We start from the raw sequence: 22878 nt of genomic DNA, 5'->3' as shown, positions 1-22878 counted from the left end.
TCTCATTCGAAACAGTAATCACCCCAAATACTCCCATAACAGACCAATCAAACCCTGGTTTTCCCTTACAGAGAGAGTCCTCTAGGAACAGCAAGAAACAATACAGAGAGACAGCAGAAGAATGAAGAACAGGAAGTAGATGCCGATTGGTCGGTTGTGAAGCTCCACCTACCCGTTCTGCTGTTCCCCTTTGCTCTCCATCAGGCCACGCCTCTGGCCCATGGCAACCTCACACGCATTCTGATTGGAGTACAGGTTTATGGGCGTGTTATAAACAGATGAATGAGGCGTGGCTGAGGCTGGGGGCGGAGCTGGAGCAGGAGCCGGAGCTGTCACTCTTGCAGGGGAGGAGGAGCCAGAAGATGATGTGGAGGAGGAGTTGGCAAATGGGGAGCGGCCAGATGATGATTTAGGGGCGGAGTTAGATGCAGGGCTAGATGTGGAATTAGGCGAGGGCTGTGAGCGGTGGGCGGAGCCAGCGAGAGGGAATGGAGGCTGTGGTGGCTGCTGAGATGGAGCAGCAGGAGTGAAAGCAGAAGAGGCTGATGGGATGGAGGCTTTGGGTGCAGTGGGGGACGGACTGACGGATCGGACAGTGTTTGTGGCCCCGCCGAAGGGCCGAGCGGTCTTATTATAGGCCGGGGCCAGACCGACGGGGCTGCTGGCGGACGCAGGGGTTTGGCTGATAGGAACCGGCTTTATGATCTCCAGCGGCTCCTCCTGATAAAACACATGCAAAACACATGCTCACGACACAGCACACACACATGCAGGAGTCACTGGTCCTCATTACACATCAGAAACACGCTGATAACATCATTACAACACCTTCAGAATAAGTGCATGGTTGGGCTTTCTGAAAATGCAATTAATAATGTAAACTGTTGATTTAAAGGGACAGTTCACCCAAAACCCTCCACTACACAATCCCAATTGAGTTCTTTCTTCTGTTGAAGGCAAAAGAAGATAATTTGTAGTATGTTAGAACCTGTAACCATTGACTTCCATTGTATTTGTTTTTCCTTTTATGGAAGTCAATGGTTACAGATTGCAACATATTACAAAATATCTTTATTATTGCTCAATGGAAAAAGGAAACTTAAAGTTTTGAAACCACTTGAGGGCGAGTAAACAGTGAGTTCATTTAAATTATACCTTTAATGCAAATTTTTGACGGTCAAAAAGTGCTTCAAATTCAATCCTACATTTTTATTTTGTGCACGAACTGGCTGTAATGAGGGAAGCAGAGTAACGCACACATCAACAGATCATGCTTTTTAAACACACTCCACACACACGCTGCATGTGTGTCCTAACCAGGCCTGAGCAGAGCAATGAAGATCACCAGCTGCTACATGTGACTGTATTAGCTGCCTTGTTTATACTCTCCCACTCAAAACTCGGAGCCCCGCCCACAGGGAGTTCTCATTGGTCCAAATTCTCCTCTATATCAATGTATTTTATTGACTTACAAATAATAAAAGTTTTTTTTAAATATAAAAAAAAAATAGCTTTTGGATAAAAGTGTTTGGCTAAAGAAATAATTAATAAATAAATGGGAAAACAAACAAAAAAAAAAACAATCAAATTAATAAATAAAATTTATTAAATTACTATTACAATATTTTTTTAATTAAAAATAATATTTAAACATTAATAACAATAAAAATAAAACATGATTTAATAAAAAACTCATTTAAATTTAAAATATTAATAAAATAAATACAAAATAACACAATAAAATAAAGTAAAATTTGATTATTAAAAGTATCAATGTATAGTTAATCAGCCTAATACTAGAAATGCTGGTTAAGACACACATTGCACACACAATTATGTATTTAGAAAGGTATGTACCTTTGGTGTCTCCACTTTAATGACACTGGAAGGTCTGCAAAGACAAAAGAAACATCTAACGTAAGACTTCATAAGTGCCAAACACAGTGATCTGCTGAAGGAATAAAAGTCAATATGTTAATAAATCACACACGTTTGAAGTATAGATCAGTGTATGTGTGTGTGTGTGTGTGTGTGTGTGTGATATCAGGACACTAACTTGTGTAATGTCAAGGGTATGACAGCTATGTAAGAAGAAGGCAACTTATGTGGATTACCAATTAGAAGTCATTTTTAAAAGGCTTATAAATAATATGGAACAAGTTTGTTTTTACTAAAAGTATATATGTACACTACTTGACAAAAGTCTTGTGGCATATTCAAGTTTTAGGAACAGCAAATAATAACTCGACTTCTAGTTGATGATTTGGTATCAGAAGTGTCTTATATGAAAGGTGAAGGCCTCTAGATTATGCTTATTTGACCATGATAAAATATGATCATGCCTTGATGTTGACTGATTTCATTAGGACAGTAAGGTCTGACTCTGCTTAGACTAAAGTCTCATCACTGAACCTTCAATAATGTCCAGTATAGAATATGTGCTCATGCTGCAGTGGAAACAGAATGAATATTGTGTCTGACTCCATCATGAGCTTGGAGGACTGCATCCATACATCTCTGCAATGACTCAAATCACTGATTAATAAAGTCATCTGGAATGGCAAAGAAAGCCTTCTTGCAGGACTCCCAGTTCATCAAGACTCTTTGTGTTCATCTTCAACGCCTCCTCCTTCATCTTACCCCAGACGTGCTCAATAATGTTCATGTCTGGTGACTGGGCTGGCCAATCCTGGAGCAGCTTGACCTTCTTTGCTTTCAGGAGCTTTGATGTGGAGGCTGAAATATGGGAAGGAGCGCTATCCTGCTGGAGAATTCGCCCTCTCCTGTGGTTTGTAATGCAATGGGCAGGACAAATGTCTTGATACCTCAGGCTGTTGATGTTGATCATCCACTCTGCAGATCTCTCACACGCCCGCATACTGAATGTAACCCAAAACCATGGTTTCTCCTTCACTAAACTTGACTGATTTCTGTGAGAATCTTGAGTCCATGCTGGTTCCAGTAGGTCTTCTGCAGTATTTGTGATGATTGGGATGCAGTTCAACAGATGATTCAGCAAAGAAATCCACCTTCTGACACTTTTCCAAATGATCAACCAGAAATATTTGTACAGTACAAAATAAAAAAAAAACGATGTAGGGTCCCTACAACTCACAAAAACAAAAGTACTCCGTTTAAGTAATGCCTCTTTTCTGGCTGCTGTTCACACAGTCTGCACCTTCACGGTAAGCCACTTTACACGGACCATAAATACAGCAGAGAGCAAAATTACTGCATTTGCCCCCAGAACACCCTGTTCACCACAGTCTGTTAACCACACCCATGCTTCAAAACAACTGCAGTCTCTGAAGATCACACAGAGAAAAAGACTTCAGCTTCAGCTTGAGAGAAAGTGTTCGGTTAAGATGAGTGTTCATGACTTCTCCATAAATAAGAGACTTGGCAAAAATGTTGTGTTCAAATCTATGCAGAGCAAAAACAACACAATGGCTAATCTCAGTGTTGCTAGAAAACCCTCTTGATGATCCCCGAGACTTTTGTGAAAATACTCTGTGGAAAAGGGCTCTGTGGATTATGGGAAAATCTTAATCTCGATTATTTTGACAATAATTGTAATCACAATTATTTACAACGATTAAATTTCAAAAAGGTTGGTTTTATATATATTTATATATTTATATATATATATATATATATATATATATATATATATATATATATATATATATATATATATTTATATATTATGAACCTTTCCATTTCGTTAGTGAGGGTATATTTAGCCTGATCTCACAAGAAAACGTAAGTATTTTACGTTTTGTCAGTTTAGTGGCTAATTCGTACAAGTTCAGTCGTACGACATTGTACGATTTTAAAAAGGAGGCGTGGCACCTAGCCCCACCCCTAAACCCAACCGTCATTGGGGGATGAGCAAATCGTACTAAATTGTACAAATTAGATCGTACGAATTTGTACGAATTAGCCACTAAATCAAAAAGTTACGAATTGCCGTGAGATTGTGTCGGTATATTCTGTGCTTCTGAATGGCTGTATTTACATTTCGTTTTTCGTCTGGTGCAAACAGCCAAATTGCTCATCGCTGCAAATCTCGTCATGTAGCGTGTTGTTTGGACACGCGGTTACAATGAAACCTGCTCGCCTAATGTTTACGCTCGCAATATATATATTATTTGCTAATTAATAACCTCATGTGGAACTGAAACTGCATCTCATTTCGGAGGCTGCTACTGTCCACCGGAGGTCGCATTTCAGTCACTATTCTCTTTATTCTCTATTTCCACCAGGGGATACTCATCCCGAGACCCCCAGATACTATGCAGCGCCACTGATGCGATCCAAGACCAGCGACGAGATGATCCCAAGGTTTCCATAATCCTGGACCAGGCCGTATTCTGAGCAGCTGCTGTGGTGGTCATGGAGGAGTGGAGAACATGAGACTGATTCCTGTGACGCTCCAGGGACAGACGAGTCTTCGCTGACGTCCAGCATTCTCCAGCCTCCGGTGCCCTGACTGCAGCTCTGCAAAAGACGTTTGTCCAGTGGAGAAATGGTCGTACCAAACTGAGCCTGGTTTCTCTCGAAGTTTTTAATTCTTCACTTTCGCCAATTGGTGAAGTTTTTTCCTCGCCGCTGTCGCCACTGGCTTGCATGGTTCGGGATCTGTAGAGCTGCACATCAATGGATTACTCTTCAGTGTTGGACTCTCAGCAGTGAATATTAAACCACACTGAACTGAGCTCAACTGAACTGAACTTAAACTCTGAAAACTGGACTGACACTGTTTCAATTCACTATGATCTTCTATGTGAAGCTGCGTTGACATATTCTAGATTGAGAAAGCGCTATACAAATAAAGGTGAATTGAATTGAATTGAATTGAGAGTCTTCCTGCCTGAATGAATGAAATACGCTGTTTTCCACCAAGGCAACCCGGGATATAATTGGCTAAACTGGCATTGGGCAGGTTAAAAGTACCAAAACAAAGACAGACGTTACGGCACAGAAAACACATGTTCAAAGCAGAATATCTGACTTCAGGATTGTTTTTCAGATAAACATGAATGTTCACTGAGCATGTTTCTAAATATCTGCAAATATATGATGGTACTTTTACACTTTGGAAGAGTGAAAAGCTTACATACAGCACCTTTAAATTACTGTTATTTATTATGTATAATAATATTGAAATAATCAATTACTACATATAGTGTAAGATGCATTTGTTTCCTATCACTGTGAGCCAGTCTGGACTCTGACAGAGTCACCAAAACTCCAGTAAAGATGATCAGGGTTTCTGTATGAAGATGTTTTTTCTTCTGGAGAGCCGCAGAATATTCTCATTCATCATCCTTTCTCATCACGGCGTCTAGACGGCTTCATTAATCAACATCACATTCCTCAGAAATGACCTCCGTCCTCATGCTGGCGACACACAGGCCACAGTTCCTCCACATATCTGCCATATTTAGCCATGAGCCGGTTCAATATTCTGACGGTTTGATAACCTTAGATAAAAATATCACGGTTTAAATGTGATTACTGATCTAAAATATAATCTTTTTAAGTGTCTGGGTTAAAAAAAGGAAAACTTTTCCTACATTGAACACAATTTATTTGATTTTAAACAACATTTTAAACATTTTGAGGAAGTAAACATGTCAGGCTACATGATGAAATTAAATCACTGACTTCTGATGAAACCATGACTTTTCCAAACTGCAGTAAACCTTGAAACTGGTTATCATCCAATGCCAAGTCATATTAGGAGGACTGAGCGCTTTCTGCAAGGGCTAAAGGTGGAAACACAATGAAAACAGTTGCGGACGGAAGTTACGGATTCTCACACAAAGAGCAATGATCAACACTCGAGGGACGAACATGAACAATGAGCACAGCAGAGAGGAAGCAGACGGTGTGGAAACGGCTCGGGTCAAACTGCTGATTACATCTGAACACAATGATCAGGGTGCATGGGTTCACTGACTATAATGGGAAAATTAAATAGAAATTAAATATTGTAAAAAAAAAATAATAATAAAAAAATAAATAATAATAATAATAATATTAAAAAAATTATAATAATAAAATGTAAAAATAAAGTAAAAAAAATGTAAATAAATAAATAAATAATAAAATAAAATAGATAAAAAATAAAATAAGCATTTCATTTAATTTGTTTATTTAACAGGGACATTACACTTAACAGTGTTATACAAAGACAACCGATGCGATGTATATAGGGCATATAGCATGAAGCTAATTTGCAGCCCCAGTCCCTGGTTAGGCTTTACATAAAAAAATGTAATAAATAAAAATCAACAAAAAAACCAACAAAAACAAAACAACAAACATGTTCAGTATATACAGAGCCACAAACAGGAAATGTGAGTCAAAACGTATGCTAAAGAAAAATGTTATGAACATAAATGTAATGTAAAAATGAATAAGTAAATAAAAACAGGTCAAACTGCTGATTACATCAGTACACAATGATCCAGATCCGTGGGTTTATTAATAGAGGAATAAAATAATGTAAACTAATATTTAAAAAAATGTATTAATAATGTAAAAATAATATAAAGTAAAAAATAATAATGTAAAAATTTAATAAAGTAAACAGGTCAAACTGCTGATTACATCTGTACACAACAATCTGGGTCTGTAGGTTCACTGATATTAAAGAAAAAAGTTAAAATAATGTAAAAATGATTGATTATTAATGATTAATTATGATAACTTAAATAAAATGTAATGAAATGTAAAAATAAATACAAATAAATAGGTCAAACTGCTGATTACATCTGTACAGAATGATCCAGGTCTGTGGGTCCACTGACAACAATGGAGAAATTAAGAAAAAATAAAATAAAATAAAATAAATCATGTTAAAAAATCTAAAAACAAAAAATAAACTAAACGTAATTTAAAAATAAAAATAAATCAAGTAAAAAATAAAATGCAAATATACAAATAAAAGTAAATAATGTGCAAATAAAAGAAAGTACAAATGAAAAAAAGAAAAAGTAAATGGCGTTGATCTATAGATGATTGCTTTTTTTCAAACGAAGGTCGTGGCTGATACAAACTACAGCAACAGTGAAGCGCCATGTTCATAGAACAGAAAATAATCAACATATAAAACTCATGATCTTGCATCTGTGTGACACAATGACGGTCAAACAGAAAACAAGTACTAAAGCAATAATAATGATGAGGGTACAAAAGGTCATGAGACCCTCAAATAAATGATCTTTCATAAAATGTAAAGTCTCGAGGCTCTACTTCTGAAACTGCATTGCTTACAGTGATTATACAGGATAAAGGAGGATTTGCAAAGACTGTGTGTGTCTGTTTGTGTCCGTCTTTATGTATGCGTGTTTTTTGTCTATATATATATATATATATATATATATATTTCTTTTAATGTTAATGTTTTTATAATTACATTTTATTTTGGCAGATATGAAATATTGGTTTTAGGGCCTGCCTAACATAATGCAGCATGATAAAAATATGAACATCATGTTTAATAAAAATGGAATGAAAAACTTAAGCTCTAATCAAAGCTCAGCAGGAGGTTTGACTGCAGGCCCACAAAACTCATCACACACACACGCACACACGTACACACATACACTCTCACACACAGACACACACACACGTCTTCTCCAGACAGTGAGGTCAGTAACTGTGAGCAGGACAAAATCAGCGCTGCTGTTTTTTAGCTCATGAAGCTCTGATGTCAAGAACCATCTTTTTTCCCCATCTTCTCAAGAGAATGACTTTTCCTTCCACACAACCGATATACACCAACGACATTTCAAGAGATTCATTATCAGCTATAGCGGGAACCTCTGAAAATAAAACCATCATATATACCAGGAAGAAATGAGAAATAGTGTTTGATGATACAGCAGAAACACTGAAGAGGGTTTGGAGCTCACAGCAGCAGCATCAACACACTGACAGACCAGCAGAGAAAACCACACAAAAGAACAGCACAACTGAACAATTGAAATGATCAACTGAACAAAGTACCAATTAAACAATTAAATAAGTGAACAGAACAACTGAACACCTGAACAACAGATCAATAAAACAACTGAACAACTGAAAAACTGAAAACTTGAACTAAAAATGAACAACCCAACAATCAAACAATTAAACAACTGAATACCTGAACAATTGAACACCTGAACAACAGATCAGTAGAACAACTGAAAATCTGAACTGTAGAACTGAACAACTGAACAACTGAAGAACAATTAAACAAAAGATCAATAGGACAACTGAACTGAACACCTGAACAAATGAACTGAACACCTGAACAGCAGATCAATAGAACAACTGAACTACCAAACGACTGAATAACTGAACATTTGAACTGAAGAACTGAAAAACTGAACACCTGAACAACTAAACATCTAAACACTTGAACAACTGAACTGAAAAGATCAACAGATCTGAACAACTGAACAGTAGAACAACTGAACAATTGAAAAAATGAATTGAACAACATAATAATTGAACAAATGAAGAATTGAATTACTGAACAATTAAACAACTGAACATCTGAACGGAAGAATGAACAAAAATGAAGAACTGAACACCTGAACAACAGATCAATACAATAACAGAACTGAACAACTGAATAACTAATTATCTGAATCAAACAACCAAGCAATTGAACAACTGAACATCTGAACTGAAGAACTGAAAAATTGAAGAATTGAACAACTGTAGAACTGAACAACTGAACAATTGAACAACTGAACAACAGATCAATAGAAAAACGGAACAATTGAACAACTGAACATCTAAACACTTGAACAACTGAACTGAAAAGATCAACAGATCCGAACAACTGAACAATTGAAAAAAATGAACTGAACAACATAATAATTGAAAAACTGAACAATTGAATTACTGAACATCTGAACTGAACAATTGAACAAATGAGCAATTAAACAACTGAACAATTGAATAATTGTCCAACTGTACAATTAAACAACTGAACAATTGAACAACTAAATATCTGAATTGAAGCACCAAGCAATTGAAGAACTGAAAATCTGGACTGAAGAAATGAACAATTGAACATCTGAACATGAACAATTGAACTGAATTGAACAACTGAACACAACAAGTGAACAATTGAAAAAAGTAACTGAACAACAAAATAATTGAACAACTGAACAATTAAACAACTGAACAATTAAACAACTGAACAATTAAACAACCGAACATCTGAACTGAACAATTGAACAAATGAGCAATTAAACAACTGAACAATTGAACAACCGAACATCTGAACTGAACAATTGAACAAATGAGCAATTAAACAACTGAACAATTGAACACCTGAACATCTGAACTGAACAATTGAACAAATGAGCAATTAAACAACTGAACAATTGAACAACTGAACATCTGAACTGAACAATTGAACAAATGAGCAATTAAACAACTGAACAATTAAACAACTAAACATTTGAACTGAACAAATGAGCAATTAAACAATTGAACAATTAAACAACTGAACATCTGAACAAATGAGCAATTAAACAATTGAACAATTAAACAACTGAACAATTGAACAAATGAGCAATTAAACAACTGAACAATTGAACAACCGAACATCTGAACTGAACAATTGAACAAATGAGCAATTAAACAACTGAACAATTGAACAACTAAATATCTGAATTGAAGCACCAAGCAATTGAAGAACTGAAAATCTGGACTGAAGAAATGAACAATTGAACATCTGAACATGAACAATTGAACTGAATTGAACAACTGAACACAACAAGTGAACAATTGAAAAAAGTAACTGAACAACAAAATAATTGAACAACTGAACAATTAAACAACTGAACAATTAAACAACTGAACAATTAAACAACCGAACATCTGAACTGAACAATTGAACAAATGAGCAATTAAACAACTGAACAATTGAACAACCGAACATCTGAACTGAACAATTGAACAAATGAGCAATTAAACAACTGAACAATTGAACACCTGAACATCTGAACTGAACAATTGAACAAATGAGCAATTAAACAACTGAACAATTGAACACCTGAACATCTGAACTGAACAATTGAACAAATGAGCAATTAAACAACTGAACAATTAAACAACTAAACATTTGAACTGAACAAATGAGCAATTAAACAATTGAACAATTAAACAACTGAACATCTGAACAAATGAGCAATTAAACAATTGAACAATTAAACAACTGAACAATTGAACAAATGAGCAATTAAACAACTGAATAATTAAACAACTGAACATCTGAACTGAACAATTGAACAACTGAGCAATTAAACAACTGAACAATTGAACAACTGAACAATTAAACAACTGAACATCTGAACTGAACAATTAAACAAATGAGCAATTAAACAACTGAACATTGAAACAACTGGACATCTGAACTGAACAAATGAGCAATTAAACAACTGAACAATCGAACACCTGAACAAAAGATCAATAGAATAACTGAACTGAACAACTGAACACCTGAACAATTGAACAACTGAACTAAACAACTGGATAATTGGCCAACTGAACAATTAAACAACTAAACATCTGAATTGAACAACTAAACAACTAAACACTTCAAAAAGAAAGAAAGGAAGGACGAATGAAAGAAATTTAATTATGCAATAAAATAAAACAGCCCAGCAGGACTGAGGTTATTTTGACAAAAGTATGAGTGCACCATTCGTTTTTTAACAGTAAAAAAAGTTATAATAAATGGTGCGGCACGGGGTTTCCTCTGGGTGCTCCGGTTTCCCACACAGTCCAAACACATACACTATATGGGAATTGAATATACTAAGTTGGCCTTAGTGTAATGAATGAATAATAATAAAAATAACATTTAAATAAAAATGTAATTTAATAAACAACAATAAAATAAATATAATAATAAAATAAGCTGAAATTAAATTAAATATTAAAATAATGTGAATAAAATTGGACTTGACAACTCAGAAAATAAAAATCTGGCCAGAGGTCTACTAGAAAATCTTTTTGAAAGAAGTAAACAAAGAAATCAAGCATGAGCTGACAGAGCGAAAAACACCCGTGCAGCAGCTGATCCGTGTGATGAAAACATGTCAACAGGGAGCCGAACGCGGAAACATCCCATAAAACTACACGTGGAGTTTCCAGAAAAACACACACACACAAACATGTCATCTGTGTTTCTGCTCAGAGCTTTGAGGCACTGCTGTTTGCAGAAGAGGAATAATCTGTGCTTTGGAGTTTAGGAGTCTCCTGATGCTCTGAAAACACACTGAGACACATAAAGAGATGGTGGTGCAGAAAGTGTGTGTGTTTTTTTTATGTCAATGCCGAAGCACACGGATCAGGTTCACACATTCAGCTGGAGGACAAACGATCCTGCCAGAACAGGAGGATTACAGGGAAACCCAAGCACTGCATTAAATCTGTTTATTAGGACAATATACTGTGTGTGTGTTGTAGAGGAATGAGTATGAAGTTCACATTGATGGAGTAAAATAAAACAAAATAAAATAAAATAAAATAAAATAAAATAAAATAAAATAAAATAAAATAAAATAAAATAAAATAAAATAAAATAAAATAAAATAAAATAAAATAAAATAAAACAACAAAATAAAACAAAAAAATAAAATAAACCAAAATAAAACAAAACAAAACAAAATAAAACAACAAAACAAAACAATAAAAAATAAAATAAAATAAAACAAAATAAAACAAAAAAATAAAACAAAAAAATAAAATAAACCAAACCAAACCAAACCAAACCAAAACAAAACAAAAAATAAAACAAAACAAAATAATAAAATAAAATAAAATAAAATAACAAAATAAAGCAAAATAACAAAATAAAATAAAATAAAATAAAATAACAAAATAAAGCAAAATAACAAAATATAATAAAATAAAATAAAATAACAAAAGAAAGCAAAATAACAAAATAAAATAAAATATAATAAAATAACAAAATAAAGCAAAATAACAAAATAACAAAATAACAAAATAAAATAAAATAAAATAAAATAAAAACACCATATCAGAGAAGTTGGGACAGTATGGAAAACCCAAATAAAATAAAGTAGTTATTTCGAAATATCCTTTGACTTGTATTTCATTGCAGACAATATAACCACAAAATATTTGATGTTTTGTCTGGTCAAGTTCATTTCATTTGTAAATATCCATCCGTTCTCGTCATTCAGACCTGTCATACATTCCCCTCACTTTTAGAGTCAGACCATTTAGAAACAGGTGATTAATAATTATATATACGTATGATCTCATACAGCTGCCCCGCCCCCACCCCCACTTTTCAAATGTCCGCTACACCCCTGATGCCAAAAGGAAGCCCTATGTTAACAGTGTGCATCTGAGGCATCTGAGATGGACCATCACACACAATAATGAAAAACAAGTCAAAGTAAATTTAGAAATCACTACTCTCTTTTTTTTACGTGCGTTTTCCATACTGTCACAACCTTTTCTGATTTGGGGTTGTAGTTAGTTCAACCTCAAACAGAATTATAACTTTGTAAAAAGCATAATAGGACACCTTTAAGACCGAAATGCACAGCTTTTGACTCAATTCAACCCGATTTACAGTCTGAACAAACCAAAGCAAGTCTAATCTGCTGGATTCAGTACACTCAGCTCAGAGTAAATGTTTCAGAAAGCGTGTGTTTATTAAGAAGCGAGTAGTTGTGGGTGGTGTGGTATCTCAGAGTAAACGCTGCTCTTCTTAATGCGATGTTATCTCAACAGTAAAGCTGAAGCGCTGTTTGATGGCCTTTGCAGATTCACTGACAAACGCCACTAAAAGACTTTAATGAGAGATTCCAGAGCTCGTGCGCAATCGCTCTCCTCTAAATGTGCTTTCAGAGGCTCGTAACTCCAGAATATGTGGTCGTCCTCGCACTGATCCCAGACCGGCTTCAGTTCACAACTACATAAATGATGTGACAACGAGGGGTCAGTAAAGGAGGACCTAATTTTTAAAAGTCACTGGTTCGAGTCTCAGCTGAGTCAGTTGGCATTTCTGTGTGGAGTCTGCATGTTCTCCCCGTGTTGGCGTGGGTTTCCTCCGGGTGCTCCGGTTTCCCCCACAGTCCAAACACATGCGCTATAGGGGAATTGATTAAAGAGCCCATATTATGGGTTTTTGAAAATGCTCTTCCATGCAGTGTGTAACACAGCTCTAAGTGAAGTGAAATATCCAGCTAAGGCTTAAATCTGTAAGTGTACAGTGTTTAAAATTATTGATTCATCTATAAAAGAGTCGACTCATAGTGCTTCAAACGAGTCGTCTTGATAACGAGTCATTAGGTGTTTCGCGATGATGCAGCTACGAAACACAAGTAGTTGGGCGCGCAAACCCGGGAGATTTGAAACCTGCGGCCCCGCCCACTAACAGAAAAAAAAGTCTCACACACAGAGACACACACAGACAGACACCGGTCGAATGAAGTCACGCTGTGCAGATGGATATTATGGACAGTCAAATCAAAGATGAAACATCAGCAATATAGCCCAGCCTTGAGCAGTTCTGAGTGCTTCTGGAAACTATATGCTTTCAAAGAAGACTTCATCAGTTTGTTAAAGGAAGGATCAGTATAGACTGTCAGAACATGGATCAGTGCATCATGGATCAGTTTCTACCCCCATTTCACAAGTGTAAGTACGTGCGATTAAAATTATTGCCTCGTTTACTCTAGCTTGCAAATTATGTATTAAGTTGTGTTTTGTTACTTGTAACCGCGTGTACTGTATCAAGTTAACTCTTTATATTCTCATATCGCGTGTAAAGCCACGTTGAAAACGCGACGCGTGCCGCTTTGATTACGGATCGTCAGCTGTTTACACACATGCAACGGTCAAGTTTCAAAATATTTCAGCTCAATGTTATTGTCTCCTCGTGTGTGTAACGCACGGCTATTCGCGGATATAACTGAGCGCCGCTCCTCTATGGACGCGCCGGCCCTGTGTGTGTGTGTGTGTGTGTGTGTGTGTGTCTGTGTCTCCTCGTGTGTGTAACGCACGGCTATTCGCGGATATAACTGAGCACCGCTCCTCTATGGACGCGCCGGCCCTGTGTGTGTGTGTGTGTGTGTGTGTCTGTGTCTCCTCGTGTGTGTAACGCACGGCTATTCGCGGATATAACTGAGCACCGCTCCTCTATGGACGCGCCGGCCCTGTGTGTGTGTGTGTGTGTGTGTGTCTGTGTCTCCTCGTGTGTGTAACGCACGGCTATTCGCGGATATAACTGAGCGCCGCGCCCTCTCTATTCAGCCGGTCCTCTATGGACGCGCAGGCCCTGCGTCTGTGTGTGTGGGTGTGTGTGTGTGTGTGTGTGTGTGTGAAAAGAGCAAGAAGACTGTGACTAGGAGGCTAGGAGATCTCCTCGCCAGTTCTTGGACTTTTTGCTCAATAAAATAGTTAGTCGTCAGTATTTTCTAGTCCATCGTCTGTGTTTACATTCACCCACTGGCAGCCAAAATCCACTATGAAGCGTGTGTGCACTGTGACTACTTTTATATTGTAGATTAGCAGCTGGGCATTTCACTCTCGTGCTGAAGCCTTGTCCATGTCGACCAATCGCAGCAGGCTGTCATCGGTCCAATCAGCGCAGATTAGCTTCGCGCTGAAGAGGGGTTTGAGAACAAATGAATCGCTGAACGATTCATATGGGAGTCGCTGGGATAATTAGGTAAAAATAAATGCAGATTATAAGACCATGACAGTGTTGTTTGACCTTGCATGCATATTAGACTGTTGTTGGAGACCCTTACAACCTAAATATGACCCTATTTCATGTATAATATGGGCTCTTTAACTAAATTGGCTATAGTGTATGAGTGTGTGTGAGAATGTGAGAGTGTATGGGTGTTTTCCAGTACTGGGTTGCATCTGCAAGGGCATCGGCTGTGTAAAACATATGCTGGATGAGTTAGTGGTTCATTCTGCTGTGGCGACCCCAGATTAATTAAGATACTAAGCCGAAGGAAAAGGAATGAATTTGATTACTGATGTGCATGTAAATGTAGTCACCGTCTAATAACTGTGCTGATAGATGAGCAACAGTGGCCCACGCAATGAAGACGGAGCAGAAAAACAGGCTTAAACACAAACATCTTGACTGCATTACAGAGTGTGTGTGTGTGTGTGTGTCCCAGGACAGAGAGAGAGGCCTCCCGGAGGGACAGAGGTGGCCAAAAGCTGCGTGAACAAACACACACACTGCTCTGGAGACTCATGTTCGTTTATAGTGTGTGTGTGTGTGTGTGCGTGCATGCATGTGTGCACATACATATGTAAACAGAGTATGCTGTGTGTATAAAGTAAGAGTACAGTGTGTGTGTGTGTGTGTGTGTGTGTGTCACCTCATGAGTGAGAGGTTGAGGTTCCCGCTGCAGGCTTTGATCTTGTTCTGGGCCTCCAGGTGTGTCATTCCCTCAGTGTGGATGCCGTCGATGGACAGAACCACATCACCAACACTGATCTTGGCTTTAGCCGCCTTTCCTCCATCCGTCAGCTACACAACACACAAACACACACAGCTTACAAACCTTGTAAAGCAAAACGTGACTGGTTAAAGCGACACTTTAATGGGCACTACAATAGGTCAGCACCATACAACCATAATCTGATTGGCTTAAGTAGGCGGTGGGTGGAGTTTATTAGATTTTTGTGCCTCAAGATTTTAGTCTTTCCAGTACATTTGAGTAGGGGGCGGGGCTTTATATCTGCATGATACTACAATTTCCAACTGTAACAGAATATTGAGTAGGGGCGGGGCTTTATATATGCATGATCCTACAATTTCCAACTGTAACAGAATATTGAGCAGGGGGCGTGGTTTTAATTTTTGCATGATAGTACAATTTCTTACTGTAACAGAATATTGAGTAGGGGGCATGGTTTTAATTTTTGCATGATAGTACAATTTCCAACTGTAACAGAATATTGAGTAGGGGGCGGGGCTTTATATATGCATGATCCTACAATTTCCAACTGTAACAGAATATTGAGTAGGGGGCGTGGTTTTAATTTTTGCATGATAGTACAATTTCTTACTGTAACAGAATATTGAGTAGGGGGCGTGGTTTAATTTTTGCATAATACTACAATTTCCAACTGTAACAGAATATTGAGTAGGGGGCGTGGTTTTAATTTTTGCATAATACTACAATTTCCAACTGTAACAGAATATTGAGTAGGGGGCGTGGTTTTAATTTTTGCATGATAGTACAATTTCTTACTGTAACAGAATATTTAGTAGGGGGCGGGGCTTTATATATGCATGATCCTACAATTTCCAACTGTAACAGAATATTGAGTAGGGGGCGTGGTTTTAATTTTTGCATGATAGTACAATTTCCAACTGTAACAGAATATTGAGTAGGGGCGTGGTTTTAATTTTTGCATGATAGTACAATTTCCAACTGTAACAGAATATTGAGTAGGGGGCGTGGTTTTAATTTTTGCATGATAGTACAATTTCCAACTGTAACAGAATATTGAGTAGGGGGCGTGGTTTTAATTTTTGCATGATAGTACAATTTCCAACTGTAACAGAATATTGAGTAGGAGGCGTGGTTTAATTTTTGCATAATACTACAATTTCCAACTGTAACAGAATATTGAGTAGGGGCGTGGTTTTATTTTTTGCATAATACTACAATTTCCAACTGTAACAGAATATTGAGTAGGGGGCGTGGTTTTAATTTTGCATGATCGTACAATTTCCAACTGAAACAGAATATTGAGTAGGGGGGCGTGGCTTAATTTTTGCATAATACTACAATTTCCAACTGTAACAGAATAATGAGTAGGGGGGCGTGGCTTAATTTTTGCATAATACTACAATTTCCAACTGTAACAGAATATTGAGTAGGGGGCGTGGTTTTATTTGTGCAAAATACTACAATTTCCAACCGTAACAGAATATTGAGTAGGGGCGTGGTTTTAATTTTTGCCTGATAATAATAATAATAATAATAATAATAATAATAATAATAATAATAATAATAATAATAATAATAATAATAATAATAATAATAATAATGTCTTCAGCTGTGTATTTATATATATACACACATTAAAAAACAAAACAAAAAAAAAAACAGGAATCAGCCAGGACAGCTTTGGAAAAAAACTAACATTAATCCAGGCCACATTTCATACATAAAAACAATAAACTAAAAACTTTAGGAGAGCTGAAACCATCACAATCATCACAATCCATCACAACATTCTTCAAAGACATTCAACTGTGGCCTTCACGATCTGGAAAAATGAAACGGCGAGATATGAAATCAGTAAACGGAAAACTTACAGCACGCTTTCTCCATATTTAAAGCCAAAGGCATCTATAAGCTGATCTGAAGTCTAATGATGAGCGACAGAGTTTTAAACATCCATCTGCCGCCTGAAAACCTGACGTTCAAACACACACACACAGCCAGAGACATCTGCGTCATCTGGGAAACCTTCACCTGCACACTCATAAACCTGATCTGGGGTCAGGGTGCATACTGGACACGTCACCGTAGACCACACACACACACACACACACACAAATTTAGCTTCTGGGGCATACACATTTTCACATGCACGGACACACACGCACAAGGACACACACACACGGGGACACACACACACACACAGCTCAACACAAACACTAACAACAAACACACCAAACTAATCATGCATCCAGCAGGACTGATACGCAGTGAAGTGTGTGTGTGTGTGAACAGGTAGAGCGGATTTTCAGGTGTGTGTGAGGCGTTATTCTGCCATGCATGAGGAATATCAGTCACTCATCACTTCACTTCACTGCACATCTGCTGAGCAACACACACAACTAACACACCTCCTGAGAGAGACCGACACACAGCACAGCTCAGTTTCACACACAGACTCACTTTCACACACTCAGACATGCGCACACACATACACACACACACCAAATCAAACAAACACACATACACAAACTCTCTCTTTCTCTCTCTCTCTCTCTCACACACACACACACACACACACACACACACACAGGTCTTAGCTACACAACTACGCACACACACACCACTATAACACAAACAACCACAAACACCCATCACAACTACACATGCACTCACAAAGACACACACATGCATCAAAACTACACACAACACACACATACAGACAACACATCACAAATACACACACAGAGAAACATAACTCATTTACACACACACATACACACTTTTACATTCAAGCAAGCACAGGAAGAACCCACATGCCACAACCACACACACACACACACACACACACACACACACACACACACACTTTTCACAACTACACACACGTCACTACTACACACAAACATGTATAGCAACTTTTACATGCACAAATGTGCACACACACGCACACACACACACGCACGCACGCACGCACGCACACACACACACGCAAAAATCACTAAAGACAGACAGAGAGACAGACAGACACACACACACGCACATACACATGCACACGCACACGCACACACATTAGCAGCAGTCTCAGCACTCACTGCTTTTATTATGATCATAAACTGAACCTCAGGCTCATGAAGCTAAAGGCAAGAGCAGAGCTGCACCCAAATCAAACAGCACATCTCTCAGTCTGCCTTCATGCTTCCCTTCACCTGTTTTTATCTGTCAGATTTAGAACAATATTATTCACAAGGAAAGATGAACAGCTTTACCACAGCATACCACAGAACTTCTCCATGTCCTGAGCTTTAAGCCAATAGAAAACATGAAATTCAGTCAAAGTTAATAACAGACAGAGCACATGCATACTGTAGTTTACAAGCAATTTTACACATGCATTATAAACTAATTACAGTAAATACAATCTGTTCCTGATCTGGTTTAGTGTGGTCAACTGTGGTAGCATCTTTTAATTAGGCAAACTCTCTATAGTATTTATTTTTTTATTCTTTAATGGTTACACTCTCTCTGTTCTTTCCTATTATGTGCCTATCACTGTTACTGTTGTTATGCTCATATCGTTTATTAGTTTTTCCTCTGTAAAGCACTTGTGCAGCCTTGTGGCAGTTGGAAACGTGCTATATCAATGAATTAAACTTGAACTTGAAGATACACACTGTAGAAAGTGATTATTAACTTTAACAAAAGTCAGTAATCCCGTTGCCTTAAAAGCGTCAGGTTGACTTTACTTAATTAAGTGAGTAAACGCATTGCAACTTGGAACTGTTAAGTGGATTTAACCTAATATTTATAATTATGCATATTGCTCATTTACTTCAAGGGTTTACTCACTTACTTTAAGTTAAAGTCAACTAATCGTTTTTTAAGCAACAGGTTTACTCACTTATTTTAAGTTAAAGTCAATTAATCGTTTTTTAAGCAACAGGTTTACTCACTTATTTTAAGTAAAGTCAACTAATCGTTTAAGCAACAGGTTTACTCACTTATTTTAAGTTAAAGTCAATTAATCGTTTTTTAAGCAACAGGTTTACTCACTTATTTTAAGTAAAGTCAACTAATCGTTTAAGCAACAGGTTTACTCACTTATTTTAAGTTAAAGTCAACTAATCGTTTAAGCAACAGGTTTACTCACTTATTTTAAGTAAAGTCAACTAATCGTTTAAGCAACAGGTTTACTCACTTATTTTAAGTAAAGTCAACTAATCATTTAAGCAACAGGTTTACTCACTTTTTTTAAGTAAAGACAATTAATCGTTTTTTAAGCAACAGGTTCACTCACTTATTTTAAGTTAAAGTCAATTAATCGTTTTTTAAGCAACAGGTTTACTCACTTAATTTAAGTTAAAGTCAACTAATCGTTTAAGCAACAGGTTTACTCACTTATTTTAAGTAAAGACAACTAATCGTTTAAGCAACAGGTTTACTCACTTATTTTAAGTTAAGACAACTAATTGTTTAAGCAACAGGTTTACTCACTTAATTTAAGTTAAAGTCAACTAATCGTTTAAGCAACAGGTTTACTCACTTATTTTAAGTAAAGACAACTAATCGTTTAAGCAACAGGTTTACTCACTTATTTTAAGTTAAAGTCAATTAATCGTTTTTTAAGCAACAGGTTCACTCACTTATTTTAAGTTAAAGTCAATTAATCGTTTAAGCAACAGGTTTACTCACTTATTTTAAGTTAAAGTCAACTAATCGTTTAAGCAACAGGTTTACTCACTTATTTTAAGTTAAAGACAACTAATCGTTTTTTAAGCAACAGGTTTACTCACTTATTTTAAGTAAAGTCAACTAATCGTTTAAGCAACAGGTTTACTCACTTATTTTAAGTAAAGTCAACTAATCATTTTTTAAGCAACAGGTTTACTCACTTATTTTAAGTTAAAGTCAACTAATCGTTTAAGCAACAGGTTTACTCACTTATTTTAAGTAAAGACAACTAATAATTTTAAGCAACAGGTTTACTCACTTATTTTAAGACAACTAATCGTTTTTTTAAGCAACAGGTTTACTCACTTATTTTAAGTAAAGTCAACTAATCGTTTAAGCAACAGGTTTACTCACTTATTTTAAGTAAAGTCAACTAATCGTTTAAGCAACAGGTTTACTCACTTATTTTAAGTAAAGTCAACTAATCGTTTAAGCAACAGGTTTACTCACTTATTTTAAGTTAAAGACAACTAATCATTTTTTAAGCAACAGGTTTACTCACTTATTTTAAGTTAAAGACAACTAATCATTTAAGCAACAGATTTACTCACTCATCTTAAGTAAAGACAACTAATCGTTTTTTAAGCAACAGGTTTACTCACCTATTTTAAGTAAAGTCAACTAATTGTTTAAGCAACAGGTTTACTCACTTATTTTAAGTTAAAGACAACTAATCATTTAAGCAACAGATTTACTCACTCATCTTAAGTAAAGACAACTAATCGTTTTTTAAGCAACAGGTTTACTCACCTATTTTAAGTAAAGTCAACTAATTGTTTAAGCAACAGGTTTACTCACTCATCTTAAGTAAAGAAAAACTAATCGTTTTTTTTTTTTTACAGTGCACTGACTCACATTCCAGTATCAAACATGATAAACTCAGACTTGAACCTGATTAGGAAGCAAACGAGTCAGATATCCTTTGTTTCTTATAAAACGAATCTCTGACCGGCTCCTCATCACATGTGTTTGGCAGATGAGCATCTCTAGAAAGCCAAACAGATGAGATATTTGCCCTCTTCCCTTTGGCAGACGCTGAGCACCAAAGAACGGTGCTGGTTTGTGTGTGTGTGTGTGTGGTGTCGGCCTGTAAACACTAATGAACGGTTGCTCAGTTTCTCCGGTCGCTCGGTTCTCCTTTTATAGCCGGCTGAGGGCATCATGGGCCACATCACATGCTTATCACAGAAACCAGGCCACACAGACCAGCACAACACAGCAGAGACATTCTCATAACGCAAACCTTCATTTGATACTTAATTTTGAGACTTAATTCCCAACTTAACAGCTACCAGAGTTATAATACTACTAAAGCAGACATAGCAAACTAAAGAAATACATATATGCAAAGAAAACGAATCTAATTAGTTTATAAATTAAATAATGTGTAATGAAATGAAATGATTCAGGGGAAAAAAGTATTGAACACATGAAGAAAGAGAGGCGTAAGACAGTGAAAGCCCAGACAGCAGCTAAAAATCTCTCAGTAGTTCTTCAGCAACCCTCTGCCCTTCATCAGTGTAAATGAATATCAGCTGCTTCAGTCCAACATCTACATTAGCAGGAGGATGAAGATAAAACCAGGGTGGACATTTCAGACAATGATCCAAAACACAGCCAAGGAGACTCTCAGATGCTTTCAGAGAAAGAAAATCAAGCTGTAGAATGGCACAACCAATCACCTGATCCGAATCCAATAGAAAATACAGAATAAAGCTCAGATTTGATAGACGAGACCCACAGAATCATCAATTCTGTTGAAGTCTGTGAAAAACATCACACCTGAGCAACTTCATTGTCCATATGAGAGGTGTCTTTAAACTGCCGTCAATAATAAAGCCTTTTATATGAAGTATTAAATATATTTCAGCCAACCCAGGCTCATTCTGAAAACGTAGTCCTGCTGACGTTTCTGGAGACCATGAATTATGTAGCCGGAGGTATGTATGGCTGCATTTTGTTTAAGCAAACGCTACGGTGCGGTATGACGCCGTTCCTTTAAGCGATTACCTTCGAGTGGAGGGCTGTCCCGCAGCAACCAGTTTGTCCGGTTAGCTCATGCTGTAAGTAGGCGGACTTGAGACGCAGAGAGGAGCTGACCACGACGACAACCGGGTTCGAGTCCGGGGAAGAACGGTTCCAGAAATCAGGCAAGACAAATACAAAATCCAAGAAACAAAAGTGAACAAGTTCATAACAGAGTGAGAATGTGGTAAAATCCGAAAACGTGGTAAAGAAATCAGATGAGGGCTTTTCTTTTTCTGGACGGCTTTTGTAAATTGTTGGTTGTGTTTAGGGAAGAGAGCGGGCAGGCGTCTAAATTGGCAAAATTGGTTGGGTTCAGGGAAGGAGGAGGGTGAGTCGTCCGGCCGATTGGCAGGTCGCCCAGTCAATCATTCAGCCAGTCGGACAGACGGTCGTTCGACAGCGGCCTCTGGTGGGTTTACACGAGAACAGCGCGAGCGCAAACGCCACTCGCGAGAGACATTTGAGAAGTGAAAAAGCGTACACATCGGCCTTTCAAGGAATCGCGAAAACAAAAAAATACAAAAATACGTACCTCCCGGGACGTATTTCGCGGTCTCCAGAGGACTACGTTTTCAGAATGAGCCTGGGTTGATTTCAGCAGTTCAGCACTTTCTCCTTGTGTCATTTCATAGTTACA

General features: G+C 37.0%; 1 protein-coding gene across 1 annotated transcript in view; it reads right to left on the bottom strand.

The window, feature by feature from the left end:
* The window catches only part of pdlim5b (PDZ and LIM domain 5b), a 117152-nt gene that overhangs the window by 38705 nt on the left and 55569 nt on the right, over positions 1 to 22878 (bottom strand). The window contains exons 3-5 of the mRNA XM_056466377.1: positions 15402 to 15553; positions 1858 to 1891; positions 173 to 720 (exon numbers count right to left, since the gene is read on the bottom strand). Coding sequence (XP_056322352.1) covers positions 173 to 720; positions 1858 to 1891; positions 15402 to 15553 — 734 coding nt within the window. The remainder of the gene's footprint in view (positions 1 to 172; positions 721 to 1857; positions 1892 to 15401; positions 15554 to 22878) is intronic.

This window comes from Danio aesculapii, chromosome 10, assembly GCF_903798145.1.
Source record: "Danio aesculapii chromosome 10, fDanAes4.1, whole genome shotgun sequence".
NCBI lineage: Eukaryota > Metazoa > Chordata > Actinopteri > Cypriniformes > Danionidae > Danio > Danio aesculapii.
The sequence above is the reverse complement of the archived record's forward strand: the minus strand, read 5'-3'. Positions and strand labels throughout refer to the sequence as shown.